The 19,216-nt window shown below is 36.4% G+C and overlaps 1 protein-coding gene across 2 annotated transcripts in view; it reads left to right on the plus strand.

Moving 5' to 3' along the window:
* ADGRA1 (adhesion G protein-coupled receptor A1) overlaps nucleotides 1-19,216 on the plus strand; it is a 262,352-nt gene that overhangs the window by 189,700 nt on the left and 53,436 nt on the right. Inside the window, exons 1-2 of one of the 2 annotated variants that reach the window (XM_069863855.1) lie at nucleotides 18,183-18,200; nucleotides 18,455-18,662. Coding sequence is in view for 1 of the 2 variants with exons in the window: in XM_069863854.1 (XP_069719955.1) it covers nucleotides 18,455-18,662 (208 nt within the window). In the remaining variant the exon portion in view is untranslated. Of the gene's footprint in view, nucleotides 1-18,182; nucleotides 18,201-18,454; nucleotides 18,663-19,216 lie in introns of those variants that run through there. The other variant, XM_069863854.1, reaches the window with a different exon arrangement.

A 19,216-nucleotide genomic window follows, 5' to 3' on the forward strand; every position in this document is an offset into this window, starting at 1 on the left:
GGTTTGAGACTTTCTCTCCTTCTTTCCTAAAAAGTAAAGGTCTTGGATATTAATGCTTTTTAGTGCTTCAGAATTAAAACCTGAGTATACAGCTATAGTATTGGAGATATGTCTGACATTATTTCAGAGGAAGAAACAGAGCTAATACATTTGAGAAAAAGGAGAGATAGATGGAATTCATTATTGATCCTCATTTGTTGCAGCACCTTTCTTTGGAGAGGATCCTTGCAAGACAGCAAGCTATGGAGCAGGTGTCTCTGGGCTGCACCGAAGACAAGTGTCCATCTTGGTGGGAATTTTATGCTAACCACAACCAACAAAAGTATTACTAGGTGTGTTATAAGTAGTGGGAGAGTACTGTGTACTGTATTAGATTGTAAAGACTGATAAAGCTTTTGAAAAGGGGACGAATTCTGATATGTCTTAAAATCATAACTGAAAAAAGAATATAGAGGCCTAAGTAGGAAAAAAGGGCACTTTTAAAAAAACTTTGTAGCCCCTTATAGCATTCTGTTATAAACCATCTGTGAAATGCATAAAGAAAATAAATGAAACAGTTTTGCATTAGATATTCAAATTGGTACATACAACAATTCTTGCCTGCTGACTCAATTTTACTGTCCACTTCTCTCCACCTCCAGATAATTATGGACCTCTCTCAAGAGCTCTCAGTTCATTATGTACTCACCTACCTAAAACGCATAGTTTGAATTGGCTTAATTGCCGCAGCCGGGCAAGTCTTAAAAATATCTCATTTTATTATCTTCAGAACTCTTCACTGTATGAGTGGAAGTGCCAGTCAAAATTGTATCAATTCCTTTATCTATATCAGAGAAGAGATTATATTGTTGGAATAAAATAAACATTTTTGTTTTACTCTGTTCATTGAATCAGTCCACTAACTAGCCAGGCATCAAAACTTTGTTCAAAATGTGTGGTTTTACGTTATTGACATTCCCTTGCTTCAGATGAAAATACAGTTCAGGATTAGTTTAAAATGTGACTAAATAACTACATATTTGAAATATTTAAAAGTTTATTGGTTTTTAAGGACCATGAGGCTGACAGTAGAATTAAGGCACTCTATCTACATTCAGCAGTTATTCAGCAATGAAAATAGCAATGTATTTTTTTTTTTTTAGAATATTTATAGTTGGAGAGGAAATGCCAACCTGTGTAAATAAAAGAGGGTTATTCAAATCTCTGCTTGCTGAAGCTGCCATAACAATAGTAGAGGGAATAGGGTGACAACAAAAACTCAAGTCATCTCAGGTTTATTCAGCTTTTGGGTTTGCAAGGGTGGCTGGAGTGCATTTCAGCCTCAGAACAAATCCAGAACTTTCCTAGAAGGTGAAACTGCTGGCACATCAAGCAATAGCTTTCCTTTCCTTATCATTCAAATAAACTAATTGTATCTTCTTATTGAAGTATGTTTTCTGGCAAAAGGGGAAACCCTTTTCTTTGTTTTTGCAGATCTAAATCAGGAGTAACAAAGTGAAGCTAGTTTTAGGTTTGTCTCCAGCTTTTAACCTTGCCTTTTTAAATGTTATCCTGCAGATATCTTAATATCTGATATCGTGATGTTACTTCTGGAGAGTGGTGAGCTTGCTCTTCCTTCCCTCATCAGAGTTCTCCATTTAAAGCTAAATGTAGCAGTTAGAGCACACTTCCTTAACTTCAGGGCCCCATGGAAGCTGCATTTGTTCAGAAGTGAGAGCTTAAATGAAATCGGTATGGCACCGATACAAGCCAGTATTCCGTTAGCCAACTGAATTGGAAAGGCACAAAATTTTGTGTCAGAATGCCATTATTTTAAAACAAATCATTCTCACAGGCAGTATGGTTCAGATCACCTGTCCCTCTGCCATTTGAGAACTCACATTTTGCTTGTTTCCTGTTTTCCCCCATTTCTTTCTCCTGTTGCCTTTTTCAATATGTTTTAAAATGCCTGATTGGTATCTATTTCAGGACATTTACTAGTGGAGAGTAATGCCTAGAGATGAAGATTTCCATCTCAGTTTAGGTTTGTTGACTACCTTTGATTTTGAAAAGCCATTCAATTCCAGTTCAGTTAGTTGTCCTTGAATGAGACAACAGGTGAAGTTACCTGTTACAAGCCATTACAACAAGTTTATAGAAGTTGTAGTTGGTGTATGTGGAGGTTGACGTGATTGTAGTGATTGCAGAGCTATCCACAGTTTTAGAAAGGAGAAAAAGAAAAGGTTTATGGTGTAGGGAAGAGCGGGAGCTCCACTTCAGCTGCTCTTGAGGCTTAGGAGAAGACAGACGTCAGTTACTCTTAAGATGAAGAGACCCAGGAGAGACCAGAGACACAGAAGGGAAAAAGAAATTTGTGAAAATGTGAGAATTGTTTAACTCCATCTTACTATGTGGTGAAATGCAATAGGTGCAAAACTTTGGATTAAAACAGGTGGTACTGAGAATCCAACATAACCATTATGTATGTTTCAAGGTGTTTGTTTCAAATTAGATCTAGTCTGGACCTGTGTAACTCATCAGTTACATTTTGTGACTGTTTCATCTAAAAAAAATCCACATCATGCACATCTGTGATGGCATTGCTATAGCGATCCTATCAGGAAATTCTTGAAACTGGCATTCAGAGATGAATGTGATAGAATGAAAATAATATCTGAATATCAGACCAGCCTCCAAACCTAAACATACGTTTACTGTGTTCAAGAAGCATGGCTCTGGTAAGCTTATTAAAAAATGTTCTTGAGTCCTACTTTAGAGGAACACAGTGGTGAGACTTTATGTTTTTTCCTGGTTTTTAAATTGCTATGTGAAAGAACTTTCCCCTGACTTTAGAATAATCATCTTCAATTTTTTTAATGGCACTGCCAATAGTTTTTTGAAATGTAACAAGAAAACATCCATTAATTCTTAGCAATGGTACTTTAACCCCATTAAAGCATCTGACACAAGGGTATATACTCAGCCTCAGGGCAAAATGATTCACATCTGCCTGTATTGTCATCTTGATTTACTTTTAATTTGTATTTTATTTTATGATATTACATTTCAGCCCAATCTAGGAGTTAATGGATTGTTACAGATCTATTAAATTCCAGTAACAATCATATTTGTTTTCCCATTGTCAGTTGCCTTTGACGATGCAGCTTTTTTGCAGGCAAAAAAATAGTTTCTGTCTGGTTTTGTGGATTTAGAACCCCATGTTTTATTTTATTCCTTCTTTTGCTTTCAGCCTCTTTTCTGCCTTGAATTTTTCTGATTTTACATTTCAACATAACTCACTCCCATTGTTGAAGATCGAAGTGCTATACAGAAGTCCATTTCTTTTTTTTCGCTTGCATGTAGCATTCCTGTCAGTTCAGTTTAGTGTAATCTTAAAGAAGGGTTTGATTTCAGTTTGTGCTTGAATTCACGTTGCCTGTCACTGATAACAAATGTGTCCACAGTGATCCAGGACTGAATACATTTCTGTGCTATTTCTTTCCTCAGTCTTTTAGATGCAACTCTATAATTATACTTATTTTCCTTTGTTCTCTGAATGGCATTCCTACGTAAATGAAATTCTTTAAAACTGAAAGCATTACGTTCAAACTAAAATTTTTAATGTTGTGATTTTCCTCAGAATTAGAATTCAATAATTCTCAATTGTAGATTAAAAATACTTGTAATAGCATCAGATTCCTTATAGCCTCTGAATGTTTTAATTTTAAATGCCTTACATTTATTTGTCCAGTTTTCTTTTCTGACATGTTTCTGAGTTCTGTGATGCAACAAGTGCTATACCATATACCAAGCGGGAAATCTGCTGTAATGTTTAGTCATGGCACTTGATTCCAGAAAAAAATGAGAATACATAATCGTTGCCATTATGTGTTTGTGCAATGACAAACAAAACTGGTAGTTCTCTACTGAAAGCATGCAAGCATGCTTGGTCATCAAAAGGATCTGAAAACTGCTAGGTGGCTACTTCATACTGGTGATCAGGCATGCAATTTTGTGATATTTCACCACACACTGTAAATATGATATAGATTTTATATATTTCTATTGTATCTCACCTCTGTAGCTCAGCTGTTTCACAAGCAATTGAGCCTTCTCTTTGCATGTAAGTTGATTATTAAAATCAACAAAACAACCCCCTGCAAGTTTATTGGGAAAGGAACTTATTTTAGAATTCCCTAGCCAAAAATTATATTGCAACTTTCAGATTATTTTCCCAGTGGAGAACTGATGACTGATACTCCTGGGCGAACATAGATTACACTTTATTTGTTAATAAGAGTCTGTATAGTGAGCATACATTGATGATGTCAGTGATACTATCTGAAGTAATCAACAGCATCATTCAAATGTAAATTTTATAAAATGATTAAACAAATATTCTAATGCATTTTTCCCACAATCTCTTCTATGAATGCTATTCCTTCTCTTCTTCATGTATTTCTTATATGTTCATTGTGTCAAGAATTTCAGTGGTCCGCAACTGTACATTGACCAGAAGATTACTATTCACCTTTAATTTCTCAGAAAAATCACTGCAGCTCTCTGAAGATCTCCCAGGTCATTCTTGGTATTAATGTATTGAGCTAAGTAATATGAAACTGAAAATATTTATTTGTTCTTAAACCAGATTTTTACCTTAGGGTAATACTGAATTTGTTGACTTAAATCATTGTTAGAAATGGTCTGCACAAATTCAAACTGATGCTGTATGTGGGAGACAGCTGGTTGTCATGGTAACTGTAGTGCAGTTTTTAATTCCACTTGGTGAGTAATGCTAACACAATGATGCTGAATAGACCATGGCTTAGCAAGTACAAGTATCTTGCTTTCTCCATGTCAAGGTTACAAAGAAAGAAAATGCTGTTGTGCAGACGTTCAGACTGCATCATTTTTGACTCATTGCTTCTGAACAGAGATATTAAAAGAAAAAAATATGAAAAGCTGCAGGATATCAAAACTATAATGTTTTTGATGTCACTCAAAAAGCCCCAACAAGGTGATGAAATTAGGAGATGGATTGTAAGATGTGTGTAACGAGTGAATATCGTTTTGTTTTCTTATGAATGTATTTGTCACTGTGTTTTTAATGTGGATGTATTGATGGAATGTGGGAATATCAATATTTAGAATGGCAGAAGAACACAAAGTGGCCAATGAGTTTTTATTTTTTATTTTTGTATGAAAGAAAATAGGATATTAAGTTATTTCACTTTGTTAAAGTATAAGGATTTACTTAGCATTGTTTTCAATACATTTGTTTTTCAGGTAACGTATCCTGTATGAAATCAACAAAAGACATTAAGTCTGGGTGTTTTGGGGAAGTAGGACCAAAATCCATTCATTACTTCGCTAAATTAGTCTTTTATAGTTTTATATAGACCCTCATTCTTGCTACAAAAATACCTCTTCCTTATGTTAGACATCCGTCAGGGAAAAATGGGGATACAGTTTTTAGTAGAGTCTGTGCCTTTGGCAGCAGTGTTTTCATATCACTGCAGATATATAGAGCTTCCAGGCCTCAGAGTTCCTGATGATAAAAGTAATCCTAAGTCTTCTTCTTTACTGAGATAGTTTGGGACTCTGCTAGTTTTTCTCAACTACACTGTCTTTCTGCTAATAATGTTAGTTATTAATTTTGTACATGATGTTAGTCCTTCAGTTGGCATGAGGGACTCAATTTTTTTCTGTATTGATTTTCTTTCCCTTTTCCTCCTTGAGCATGTTTCTTTCAGATCCTTGCTCCTAAATAATTAATTCATACACTCAGGTGCTGCTATCATCATCTAGTAGAAGCAGTAGTAAGATTCTAGAAACACATGGGCAGGATTCAGCAAAGCACTCCCATCCTACTTAATGCAGGAAGTGAAAGTGAAGAGTCTAGAAGAAAAAGATAGTGAAATGGTGAGCATATTAAGTTTTCACTTTAGAAAATGAACATTCCTACTGCCTAAACTAGAGGCGTATCAGTTTAATAGGAGACTGCAAGTGATGCAGCAAAAATGATAACACACTTGAAAAAAAAAATCGGTCAAATTTGGCAGTGGAAACTCTTGAGAAAGTCTGAGTTATACACACTGCTGATGCATCTGACTGATAAAATTAAGCCCTTTAGAATAAAGGCCTTCGGTACAAATTTGTGAACACATTAAATATACTGATGCCCGAAGAACTGACCTTTACTGGAAAAGATTATAAAATCAGTAGGCCAAGAGGGGAAGACCAAAAATATTTAAACCATTCAAACCATTGTGAATGCTTACATATAGCAATGTAAGCCAATTTATTTTCTACTGAATAAATTGCAAATTTGCTGCTTATATAACTAATTTACAAGGTTTAAAAAGTGAACACTTCATGGCATATAGACCACTATTTTGAATGAACATGTTGCTGTTGCTTTTTCAGTATATAGGCCCTGCAGCACTAATACTTGAAAACTAGTATTAATTCAAAAGCCATGATCAAAACAAAAAAATCTATGTTCCCCATCTGCTCCTGTCATACATTGCAAATTGAAAGCAGCTTTGTGTTTGGAAGAATTAAGATCTTATTCCCTTTTGTTTGATCTAAGAAATGGGAGGTGTAGACTGATGGAAATGCTTAGTTCTCAGCCTTCATTTATTACTATACAATTTTCATCCCATCTAACTTCAGCTTTAAATAGTCATATAGGTGTAACTATCTGTGTATTTAAAGGTGTCTAATATATAAGAAATATATTCTGTTGTATTACAAATCTTCATTCTCAACAGTCACTAAATGGGAATGAAGGGGTGCTCCTGGAGTTCATTCAAATGTCAGTTGGGTTCATACACCATAAAAGAAGTCTCAAGTGACCTTTTGCATCTCAACTCAAAAGGTGCTCACTTGAGTGAGAGCAATACAGTGCATATTGCCTCAGAAATATAAAACCATCCTCACCTAATATAAACCATGGGTTTTCAAGTAGTGATGACTGATGACAAGAACTGATAATATATGCTAGAATTTTAAAATCTTAATCAGAAATACATCTTCAGTGTTTCAGAGCTGCTGAGTTACAAAACTTGATTTGACTAGAGGATTAAGATTTAATTCAGTCAGCTTTTAGAAATGAAATGCCTAACATTGACTATGTTGAGTGACTATTTTTGCAGCAACAATGAAAAATTTGCACACATGCCTATGTGCTTTATTAGCATCTGTGAAACGTTAAGAGTTAGGTTTGTTCTAACCTGTTTCAACTAATAGCACTGTATAAAGTGATCACTAGATTGGTGGAGAAATGATTTCATTGAAGTTTCACTCTGAACTCACTTCTATTGGGATTGTTATTAATTTTTACTGTGGATGATGCTAGAAAAAAATTTGCTATTCACATAACTCTGTGACAAATCCAGAGGAGGGCTACAAAGATGATCAGAGGGCTGGAGCACCTCCCGTACGAGGAGAGTTGTGGTTATTAAGACTGGAGAAGAGAAGGCTCTGAGGAGACCTTATAGCAGCCTTCCAGTACCCGGAGAGGGGTAGAAGAACACTGAGAAGGGTTGTTTTTCAAAGGAATGTAGTGATAGGATGAAGGGGAATGGATATTGGAGGGGGGGAAGTTTAGACTAGACATAAGGAGGAAATTCTTCACAATAAGGGTGCTGAGGCACTGGCCTAGGTTGCCCAGGGAAGCTGTGGCTGCCCCATCCCTGGAGGTGTCTAAAGCCAGGTTGGATGGGGCCTTGAGCCACCTGGTCTGGAGGTGGTGTCCCTGCCCATGGCAGGGGGCTTGCAATTAGATCATCTTTAAGGTCCCTTCCAACTCAAACAGTCCAATGAGTCTATGATTTTATGGAAGTTATAATAGTTTCATAAAAATTTCTGAATTTTTTTTCACTATATTCCCACTTAGAATACTAAATGAACTATATACTTATCTAGCTTAACTGTGAATACCACGTTAGTGGTATTAGAAATCCTATCATCTAGTATGATTAAACAGTTGCAATATTAAGTCATTTGAATTACTGTATTGCCTAATGGTTGCATCACTGTGTACTCATATTCAATAAATGGATATAAACAAATTATCTAAAACTTTAGAAAAATCATAAAATCTGTAATGGTGTGTGCTGCGCGTTTAAAATACATGAATTTTGTTTGGTACAGAAGGGTTTTTCTTATGCATACAAGCCACCTATTATTCCTTCTTCTTTTAATTGCAATTGTGTTTCTCCCACTTTAGAAAAGTGTTTGTTAACACTTTATGTCTGAGTGGAAAATATTCTTTTTGTTCCAATTCCTAATAATTTTAGGTATGATAATTACTAAGATATGGACCATACAGAATGTAGGACTGTTATGAGGCCTGCATTAACACAATTTACCTAGTCCAAAAAATAAATTAAATGTGGTTGTGGCAAAAAAACCGCGCAGGCACGCCTGTACACCAAAGCTAGAATTCACAGGATTCCTTCTTCCAAACTGGTAACTCTTATGTATAATTTAATTCAGTCGTCAATGAGCTGCAAGAGCTATTTGGGTATTAGGTATTCTGTGTAATTATGATGCCCTTCCTAAGATCCATGGTGATAGGTTTGCAATTATGTAGCTGATTGTTCCACCTAGACAGCTCTCAAAGTTATTTATTATGACTTTATATTTTAAAATTCTAACAATTTAGCATATGCTCACCCCATCCTCTGAGTGCACCTGCAACAATTGAAACCTCAGGCTCATCAGTGTAATAATAAAATCAAATATGCTCATCATCTTTCCAGAAAGTTCTCATATATTTAGTGCATGAAGTTAAACTGGGCTTCTAAATAAAAAGGAAAAATACTCCTTCATCCCAGGCTGCTTGAAGGAAAATGTAGTGTTTCTAGGAGCTAATGCATCCCTGAAGGGCCCAGCAAACCAAACTCCCAAGAAGGTGAGTCTTCCTGTAGAGGACACTGCCAGAACCTGTCCTTTTTAAAAATGTGTATGTGATTCATCTGGGTGTCAGTACTTAACGGTTACCTGTAACAGATATTTGCTGTCTGACCATCACACAGTATAGGTGACTGAGCTCTGGTAACTTAGGTGCTAAAGATCTTTTCAATTATAAGAATATATAGTGGGAAAATAAGTAATAGAAATATGCCTATGTTTTAATTTTTTACTGTTCCGTGTGATGTGTATTTAATTGTTCTATTTTTAGACATTATCTTAACATTTCTAAAATAGGTGTCTCCATTTAATAAGTGACTCAGTATTCAAACTTGCAGACTGTCTGCAGCTCTTACAGGTATGCAAATTTTTGTGTGTTTCTCAAAAATGATAGTATCATTTCCATGTTCAATGATCTTTTATCACAGATGTGAGTCACTTGAACCTACCTTGACTGAAGAGTTTTTAAAATTCTTTTCTTCTTAGTGAGTTTATTATGAACTCTGTTACCTGTGTACTGGGGATATAAGTAGAAGTAGGAAGTGCAGGAATTCCTTTATTCAGGGAATTCATGAGTTCTCAAAAGGCATTTTAGAGACTTCTTGTAAAACGGAGAAATAAACCAAAACTTCTCTAATTGCACTGTGTAATTCTGTCATAAAGTTAAGAGTAGGTAATTTTTTTGTCTGTCCATAACCCTTGAAAACTATCCTGTCCTCTCTGTTATAAAGGCTAGAAAGCCTTTTCATACTTTTAAGTCCATATTTTTTCTCTTGATTAAGGTATTTGTCCTTGCGCTCATGCTGACTATTTGCTCACATGACTCCTTCCTCCCTAGATGCTATTCCTCTGGTATTTTTAAAGACAGCAGACAGCCTCCTCTTTCAGTTTGCTTGGCTAACAAAGCTAAACTCTCTTACTCTACACTTGTAAAACAAATAATTTGTTGTAATGGTGACCCTATTATCCATCCTTTATACCTGTTATATTCTGGACTGTTTTTTCCTGAGCCTGATTTACTAAAATTATATAGCATATTTCAGATTATGCCAGCAGAATCAGAGTATTTCCCAGTCTAATGGAAATGTCTCATCTTGTACATTCTGGACTGCATTTGTATTTTTTTAATTGTTAAATCATAGTGGCTGAGTCATCCTCTGATCAACCAATGCTTTCAGGCCCTTTTCCTTGTCCATTGCTTTCCGAAGTGGTCTGTCTCACCAGCTTAGTCTCATTATAAATCTGTAAAACATATGGTCTTTAACATTGTCTTAGGTGACATTCCTCTGTGTTTCAGGATCAATAAATGAAATTAGAAGTCCTCAAACTGATTTTCATGGAAGCTTTGAATATGTCCACTCCAGCTTGTCTTCCCTTTTCAAAGTAAATAATTGTACTATCAATTTTAGCCTTTTCCTTATTCTCCTGGCACTATTTCTTACTAATACTGGTTGTATCAAGTCAGCTAAGAGTTTTCTATGTAGCATCCAATATTTTATTGAAGAGCAAAGAAATTACGTGCATTGTATTCCCTTGTCTAGAAAAAAAATTATTGAGGCCTATCATGTGGGTCTGGCATTATTTACCTTTACTTACTCTGTCTCTCTTTGTGTTATCTTTTTATTTCAATTTTTTTTCACTTTCTCTTTTTCCCCTCACAATATGAAAGTAACAGCTTAGTTGTTACTTGAATTTCATGCATTTTTCTTTTCTTAGAAACACAGTATTACGTTTTCTGACTGTATTGCCATGGATGCATTAATAATGAAGTCCTAAATGCTGACCTCTGGTTTGGAGAAATAATTCATCAGTGTATAAGCAACTTCAATGCAACACACTGGAATGCAGAAACAATGACATAGCGGTCCCTATGGAAGTGCCTAAGTGACACCACATTTTCATGCAATTTACCAGCCAGCTCTTTCAAACTCATTAAAAGAAGCCTCTCTTTGGACATAGCAGCAGATAAATATGGCAGCAGCAGCTGTTAGTGATGCTGTGAACTGTGCAGTAAATGTACATAGGTCTATATCATTATCTGCAGAACAAACTCTATTTACTCATTCACCCTAACTGTAGACCATTTGCAAGCAGTCATCATTGCTTTGTGACCAACTTGCTAGATTCATAAAAAAAACCCCAACTATAACTGTCCTTTGATTTTGTGCGTCTGTTCTTTCAAAGGTTTGCATGACTCATTGAATTTTGCTTTGACATTTGTGGTAATTTTTATATACTTGTTCTCATTATTGATCCTAACATTGTCTCCATGTAAACATCAACACTTTTACTGAGGTTAAATTAAAAAAATATTATCTAGTTTTTTCCTAGTTAGTTTTATCTCTATCTGTTTCTTTCTATGTGGCAGCTCTACTTCCTTCCTTATCCTTTTTTTTAAATATAGATCTGAATAACTTACTGCTGTATGTAAAATGCTTTTATCAATTATCACTGTATCCACTCATTTCTTGAAACTTAAAATACTATTTTGTTTCATTAATTGGTTTTGGGTTTTTTTGATTATACACAATGGCCTTTTTGGTCTGCTGATGCACTCCTGATCTTGTACCAGTAACTGTTGTCAATTTGTTTCCCAAGTTTGCCAACTTTTCAAATTTGATATACAAAATCTTGATGTGGAGGCTACATTTATTGGATTATTTAAGGATTACTTATAATCAGGTTTTCCAAAATTATTTTACATTACCAGCTTTTCTAAAATTTCCATGCTGTTTGCTAAATCTGATATTTCTACAGCATGACTCTAGAAAAACCTCCATTTATTAATTAGTGAGAACTTTAAACACACCTTAAGATGGTTTTGTACATTTTCATACAATTCCCCTATCCTTGTTGATGCTACATTTTCACTATGCATTAAAGCAACGTTTATGATTGGCTTTAACAAAGGTATCCTGGACCCTGAACTCGGGTTTCCAGATATCAAGATGGATGTGGACTGCACCCTTAGCAAGTTTGCGGACGACACTAAGCTGGGTGGAAGTGTTGATCTGCTAGAGGGTAGGGAGGCTCTGCAAAGGGATCTGAACAGGCTGGACCGCTGGGCAGAATCAAATGGCATGAGGTTTAACAAGGCCAAATGCCGGGTCCTGCACTTGGGGCACAACAACCCTATGCAGTGCTACAGACTAGGAGAAGTCTGTCTAGAAAACTGCCTGGAGGAGAGGGACCTGGGGGTGTTGGTTGACAGCCGACTGAACATGAGCCAGCAGTGTGCCCAGGTGGCCAAGGCCAATGGCATCTTGGCTTGTATCAGAAACAGCGTGACCAGCAGGTCCAGGGAGGTTATTCTCCCTCTGGACTCGGCCCTGGTGAGACCGCTCCTTGAATGCTGTGTTCAGTTCTGGGCCCCTCACCACAAGAAGGATGTTGAGGCTCTGGAGCTAGTCCAGAGAAGAGCAACGAAGCTGGTGAGGGGGCTGGAGAACAGGCCTTATGAGGAGCGGCTGAGAGAGCTGGGGTTGTTTAGCCTGGAGAAGAGGAGGCTGAGGGGAGACCTCATTGCTCTCTACAACTGCCTGAAAGGAGGTTGTGGAGAGGAGGGAGGTGGCCTCTTCTCCCAAGTGACAGGGGACAGGACAAGAGGGAATGGCCTCAAGCTCCGCCAGGGGAGATTTAGGCTGGACATTAGGAAAAAATTCTTCACAGAAAGGGTCATTGGGCACTGGAACAGGCTGCCCAGAGAGGTGGTTGATTCACCTTCCCTGGAGGTGTTTAAGGCACAGGTGGACGAGGTGCTAAGGGGCATGGTTTAGTGTTTGACGGGAATGGTTGGACTCGATGATCCGGTGGGTCTCTTCCAACCTGGTTATTCTATGATTCTATGATTATTACATAGTGACTTTATCACATTATAATCCTAATGTGCTTAGCAATGTCATCTCAGTAGCCAACTGGTTTCATTTTTGGAGGCACCTCTTCATTTCTCTCTAGGTATCTTGTGTAAATTTTGCTTTTCACTTGGTAGTCATCCCTGAGCCTTTCCAGAATTGTGTTTAAATATCAGTCTAAAAAGGGTAGTTAAACTGTGAAAAATCAGGCACAAGGTTATGCAGATAACATGGCTGGGAATCTGACTTTCCTTGCTTGGTGTCCTCACATTTAAAAAACAAATCAAAACAATTTTCTCTTTTGTTTGTCATTGTACATGTGTCTTGTAAAGCCATATTCCTTACAAGTGGCACTTTTTCCATTCTTTTTACAAAACCATTACTTGGCAGTTTCCTGGATAGGCGAAATTTTGGGGTGGTTTTGTTTATACTTTTCATACCAGAAAAAAAACATCATTACTCATATACAGTCTACCTAAAGTCTCACTCACAGCACTAGGAAATATGCTTGTCCTTATCTCACATACCACTTGCTGAGATGTTTCCAAAAGGGTTTTATTTAAATATCTACCAGGAGAAACAGATGAAAAAAACAATTTTGCACTTTTATCGTTATGTTGACCACCAAGACTTTAACATAAACTACAGACTGAAATCTTTAGCTCCTTCTAAGGAGCTACTGTCTTGTTTGAGGGCCTAAATAAAATCTATTGTATATGTATAAATAATTTATTTGCTTAAAGTTATTATGGTGACCAAACTATTAACAGAGTCAGTACATGTTTAGTAATATAGGCTATTACCTGTAAAGCTTAGTTTCTGCACTTTGTTTACTGCTACCGTAACTTCATATAGGTCGTGCCTATTTTGGCAATGTCCTTGTGTCTTTAATAATATAATACAATGTCTTGCATCTGAATCTATAAAATATCTCATCAGTTTCTTTAAAATTTGGAAGCACTGGAGCTGCTTTTCCAGTTCTCTGCTAGTGATTTATTTTACTCTTCTGTTTTTCCCTCCTCCAGTTTTCCTCTGACCTCTTGTTAAGGTGCTGTTTTTTAATTTAGGGAACTTGCCAGCTGGAAAAAATATACCTTATGACTGTTCTGAGAACTCAAAATTGGAGGCTTTCCTATGTAGTGTATTTTATCTCAAACAGCAATACTTGAACTCAAAATCAATCTACTATCAAGGCATATGCAAAGAAGAGCTACTGAAAATAATTTGATGTATGTTGTTTCACATTGGTTATGAAGTATCTTCCTTGATAATGATTGTGTAATAATAAGTATGATCTCTCAGTATCATGCTAAATTTTAGACAAGTAGAACAAGATCATGAGGAAAGAATGTTGATAGTGGGAACAGGTCTCTTTAAAGAACTGTGAAAGTAAGAATGGCCAACATATCACTAAGACACCTTAGGCAAGAGGCTGTCTTCCCTGAACACTTAAAAACTACTTGTAAATGCTAGCATTGATTATAAGGAATGGACTGCTGACCAGGATAAAATTGCTGGGGGAAAAACTTCACTTTAAATCCTTCATTTTTCCCTTAAAACATTTTTAATAAGGGTCACGCATGAGCTGCAAAAATGTCAAGAGTCCATAGCTCTCAATATCCTGAGGACCATTTCCTCTTTAGAATGAGATTTCTATTCAAATTTAAAACTTCTGGGTTCCAGTTGGATTTATTTGTGCTGTTTCTGTTCCTCGGATATTTTGAAAAATTCCACACACACAAAAGATTAGTTCTGAAATGAAAACAAAAAATAAGACTTCAAAAGTACTGTATTTACAAAACCGTACTTCCCAAATGTGAGAGTGTTCAAAACAACCTTGCATTTGACTCCTTGGAAAGGTTCCCAGGTTCCAAGAAGTCTTGGAAGCCAAGAGTCCTAGGAGCCCTCCCAGAAAATCCTCAGAGCTGCTTTAGAGCTGATAAGCCCTCTTTCCCTGGCTACAGGTCACTTAGATTTTTTAATATCTGAGCAGATGACATGAAAGATAACCTGGAGGTTTTGGAATTTGCATTGTTTCTGTCATATTTATGCACAAATGGGTGGATCTCTTTGAATAGCTTTTATTTTAAAACACTAGCATTTTGCAGGAGAAAAATATTCCTTAGAAAAATCCACAGTACATTCAAGATTTCCTTTTTCTAATGAATGCCAGGCCAATCCAGTTAATAGGACTAAAAGAGAAATGGAGTCGTGAGGGGATTATTGACATTCTGTTTTAAAAACGCTCACAGAATTTCTAAATCCTAACTAGTAAGTTGCTGACACAGACTCTAAGCTTTTTCAGGGAAAATATAAGATGCCAGTGCTGACCTGTGTCATTGCAAAGCTGCGGCTTCTATGCAGGACCTTTGATGGTGGTTCTTTCTCTGCTGTTTCTCCCCTCTGAGAGGTGGAGCAGCTTCCTGAGCTGCTGCTACTGGCACACTCCGAAAAGCCAATTTTTATGTGATGTGGTGATATGTTGTCCAAATAAAATTTTTTAAAATGAGGTGATTTATGTGGATTTTGAAACATCTGAAGCACAGTCATTCACTAAAAATTTTATCTTACTGTTGTCTGGTTTAGTAAGAATCTGTTCTCATGTTGTGTTTCATCTCTGGCCTCTGGAGCACCTTGCAGAGGAAGAAATATCACCATTTTTATTTCACCATGTGAGAGGGAAGCTGAGGCAAGAGAGAGGAACTGACTTATTCATTACCTCACATAAGATCAGGAGAATCCAAGACTGAGCATCCAGTCAGGCTCCAGCCATACTCTACTACAATAACAGGGATTGCCTGAGTGCTCAGATTCATATGAATAATGACTAATTCTGTTGAAATAATCTCACATATCTTAGATGTAAAAATTGTTCAAAAATATTTATTCATATTTTTAAACACCATTGTGAATGTGTGGGCACTCTCAATGTGTGCGCTTGTCATTAATATCCTAGCACAGGATCTTGTTGGCAAGCATGTTGCTATAGCAGTCAGTTTGATGTTTAATTTTGAGGAATTTCTATGTAAAGTAAATATTTGATGTGTAGAGAGTAGTTCCACTTTGCATGTGCATTTGTCCAGACCAGGAACAGCCTTGTCCCTTTGCCCTTGGCTCCACTAGACTGCTTTCACTCAAAAGAAATTGTTTGAAATAAGAGGTATATGTAGGGTAGTATTCACAATTAAATTGTATCCCAGAAATTGACCGTCAATGCTATTTGGCAAAGATTATTAAATAGCAAATGTTATGAGTATTCGTATTTTTGGTACATTTTGAGGATACAAACAGCTAAAAACACCCCTGAAGCCTAATGAGGAAATAATTTTCTGTAAATGTGTTTGTTGTGTAAGTAATTTGATGTTGCTGCCTGTGTGAGATTTGCTCAGTCAGCCCATGGAGTGTGACCAGTCTTCACTAAACCCTTTTGCAGCATGTGAACAGATTTTCTTCACTGCATTGGACTTGGCCCCTGTGAGGCAAAGCTGTAGTATGTGGCTATGACTTGGGGCACAGTGCTGGGGATCCTTTCCTTCACACTACATAGTGAAGGGTCTCTGTGTGGGCAGAGACTAGGCAATAGTGAGGCAGTGATGGGTGGTATCACCTTAGTCTTTTCCCAGCTGTGTGACCTGTCAGCAGACCTGCACACCAGCTCTTTGCACTTCTCTGCGCCTCCCCAGCCTCACGGCCAAGCTCTGTCTATGCTATTGCTTCTTCTCATCGGTATCAGTAAGTCACAAGGGAGAAGAACATTAGAGAACCACAAGGAATTAGACAATTTCCCCTCTTAGCAAAAGTGCTATAAACCTGTTGTTTTCTTTGCCTTGTGTAGGACTCCTTTGTCAAGTCATAGCACATTGCTGCTTATCCCAGTGCCTTTAGCTGTTGGTTTCATTATCATAAGCTTATTCAGATGCTTCTAGCTTTCTCTTTTTGTGTATAATAAGTAATTAGTGTAATTTAATATGTAATTGTTGTTGCTTTTTACTGCATAGAATAATAATAAAAATCCAACATAAATATAATCACACTGCAACTTCTCTTACATTTTGGTACATCTCAGATAAGTCTTCAATAGGGAGCTGGGGTTTGACAAATGACATTTTTTTTAAAATCCTGTTTGTATTTATTGATAACAATTTTATGGCCAAAATGGTATGGTCAAAGTTTCAGTATTTATAGATGCTTTGGGATATCATAGAGTAAAATACATCTTTTTCAGAAGAGTGCGATAAAGCCAATTATGACAGCTTTAGTGAATAGACAGTGGAAACAATCTAAGGAAGAATGCTTGATGTTTAACTCAGTTAATTCTGACAAAAGCCTTCATAAGTAATTTTAAAATCTAATGTAGAAACATCCTGTTGCTATTTGCTCTGTTTTATCCTGAGTTTTTTTAATGAATCGTATAACCTAGATTGAATACTTATTTTAAAAAGGAATTTTGGCTGCTTTTATGCGTAAAATTGCAAAACATTTCCAAAATATACATGGTAATAAAGAGAAAATCATACAGAACCCTTTATGTGGTTTTTTTTAAGCATCCCAATGACATCACATGCTACTCATGCTTTTCTCCTGTATTTATCGTGAGGTCCTATATGATTCTAATACTCATTTCAGTTCACTGAACTCTGTTGTACCTTTTATCTCTCATATCCATATTCTTCGAGCACATGGACATACACTAATGTCATGTTTGTTTACCTGATTGTGAAGATTGTTTTACTTCTCAAAGAGGTAGTGCACATGTGCTATGAGTAAACTATGTGATAATCTATGTAAATTATGTGCACAGAAGCTACACTTTGCCCTTGAGGGAAATGCAAATTAGAACATTTTGTAGTTTGTTTGTTTTTAAATACATACACTTTTCACTTCAAGGCTCAGGACAGACTCCCTGTTTATTTTCCCATTGCTCATCATTTTTTTCTTTTAAATATCTCAGTCTTACATGATTAGTTTGCTGCTTTGGGAGGAAAAAATGCTTGATGAGTGAAGTCCTCAGAACATAATGTTTGGTGTATTTTATAGCTTTGATGTAAGGGAATTATCTGCTTGTAAAAGGGTGTATAACACTCGCAACTCAAAGCCATTGTAGTAATCTGACAGTCTTCATTCATTTTCTCCTAGTGCTGCCTTGTTTTCTTCTGTTATGTTAGTGCTTCTAATATTTTTAATCCTGCGTTACTAAAACACAGAGTTAACTGATTTTCCTTATATGAAGCAAGAAAAAAATATTCTTAAAATGTGCTGTTTACTGCTTGCAGTTCTCTGCTGATGCAATTTTTTGTATTAATAAAATTATTTTTATACTCTTTAAGTACCCTTTCGGAGAAATGTTTTAATGTAAGTTGTCTGATTCTATTTTAAGTGAAGGAGAAAACCTGGTAGAGGTTGTCTCTTTAAATCAGATCTGCAGCGTTGATGGACCCTCTAGCAAGCACGGTAAGAACCATTCTCACCTCTGCAGCAGGGAGCTTGACCATATAGACTCTCACATTCAATCAAAACGTTTTCCCTTTTAATATGCACTGTACCAATCCTATTCCCATGGTTACAGCTCGTGCTTCTTTGGTTGCTTCCAGTCTGTTGGAAAAGGAAGGCAGCATACATTTCTTGTACAGGAGTTTAAAACATCATGAAAGCAACCCTGTTGTGATTTGCATTTTAAATGTTTCCTTTTTTTTCTCCTTGTACAGAATGCTGTAGCAGTAGCTTCAGTTCATTTGCCACAGTCTGTCTTCTCTCAGTCTTCAGCCTGGCAATCTGTTGATAACTCCACTTGCAAGCTACAGTTTATTGTCTTTCGGAATGGGAAACTCTTTCCTAGCACAGGAAACTCATCAAATCTTGCAGATGATGGGAAACGTAGGACGGTTGCCACACCAGCTGTTTTTGCTAAAATAGGTGAGGAGTTGTTATGTATTATTTCTTTTAATCTAAAAGCTACGGTATACTTGATTATGTAGAGAACAAGGGAGTAGAGTATACAGTGTGCCGAGAGGCTGGAAACAGTCTCTCTCTTTAGTACTAATGTTTGCATTTGTTCCTGTCTGCATGATTTTATTCAAATTATCCTGCAAATAAGTAAATGCATTTGATGTATGACTAGAATGCAAGTTTTGGACTACTGTTTTTTTGAAAGTGTTGTTATGGATGCTTGATTCTTAAAGAATGATGCTATAGGAAAGAACCTTGTTTTAATCTTTACAAGGAAAACTGCAATGTTAATGTCCTAGACACTGATAAAAATAAGGCTTTTGGAGTGGGAGTAGTGCCCTGTTGCACATATTGATACTCAGCAGTATACTTTCTGATACGATGGATGTAAAACAGTTGTTAAAGGCTTTTGTCTAAATGTGAAATATTATATGTGCTAGTGAGTCATTATTTAGATTAATTATTCACCCAGTCACTTTTACTAATTTTATTTGATACTGAATAGTGCTCTCATTTCTATT

Source organism: Phaenicophaeus curvirostris, chromosome 9 (genome assembly GCF_032191515.1).
Source record: "Phaenicophaeus curvirostris isolate KB17595 chromosome 9, BPBGC_Pcur_1.0, whole genome shotgun sequence".
Taxonomy (NCBI): Eukaryota; Metazoa; Chordata; class Aves; order Cuculiformes; family Cuculidae; genus Phaenicophaeus; species Phaenicophaeus curvirostris.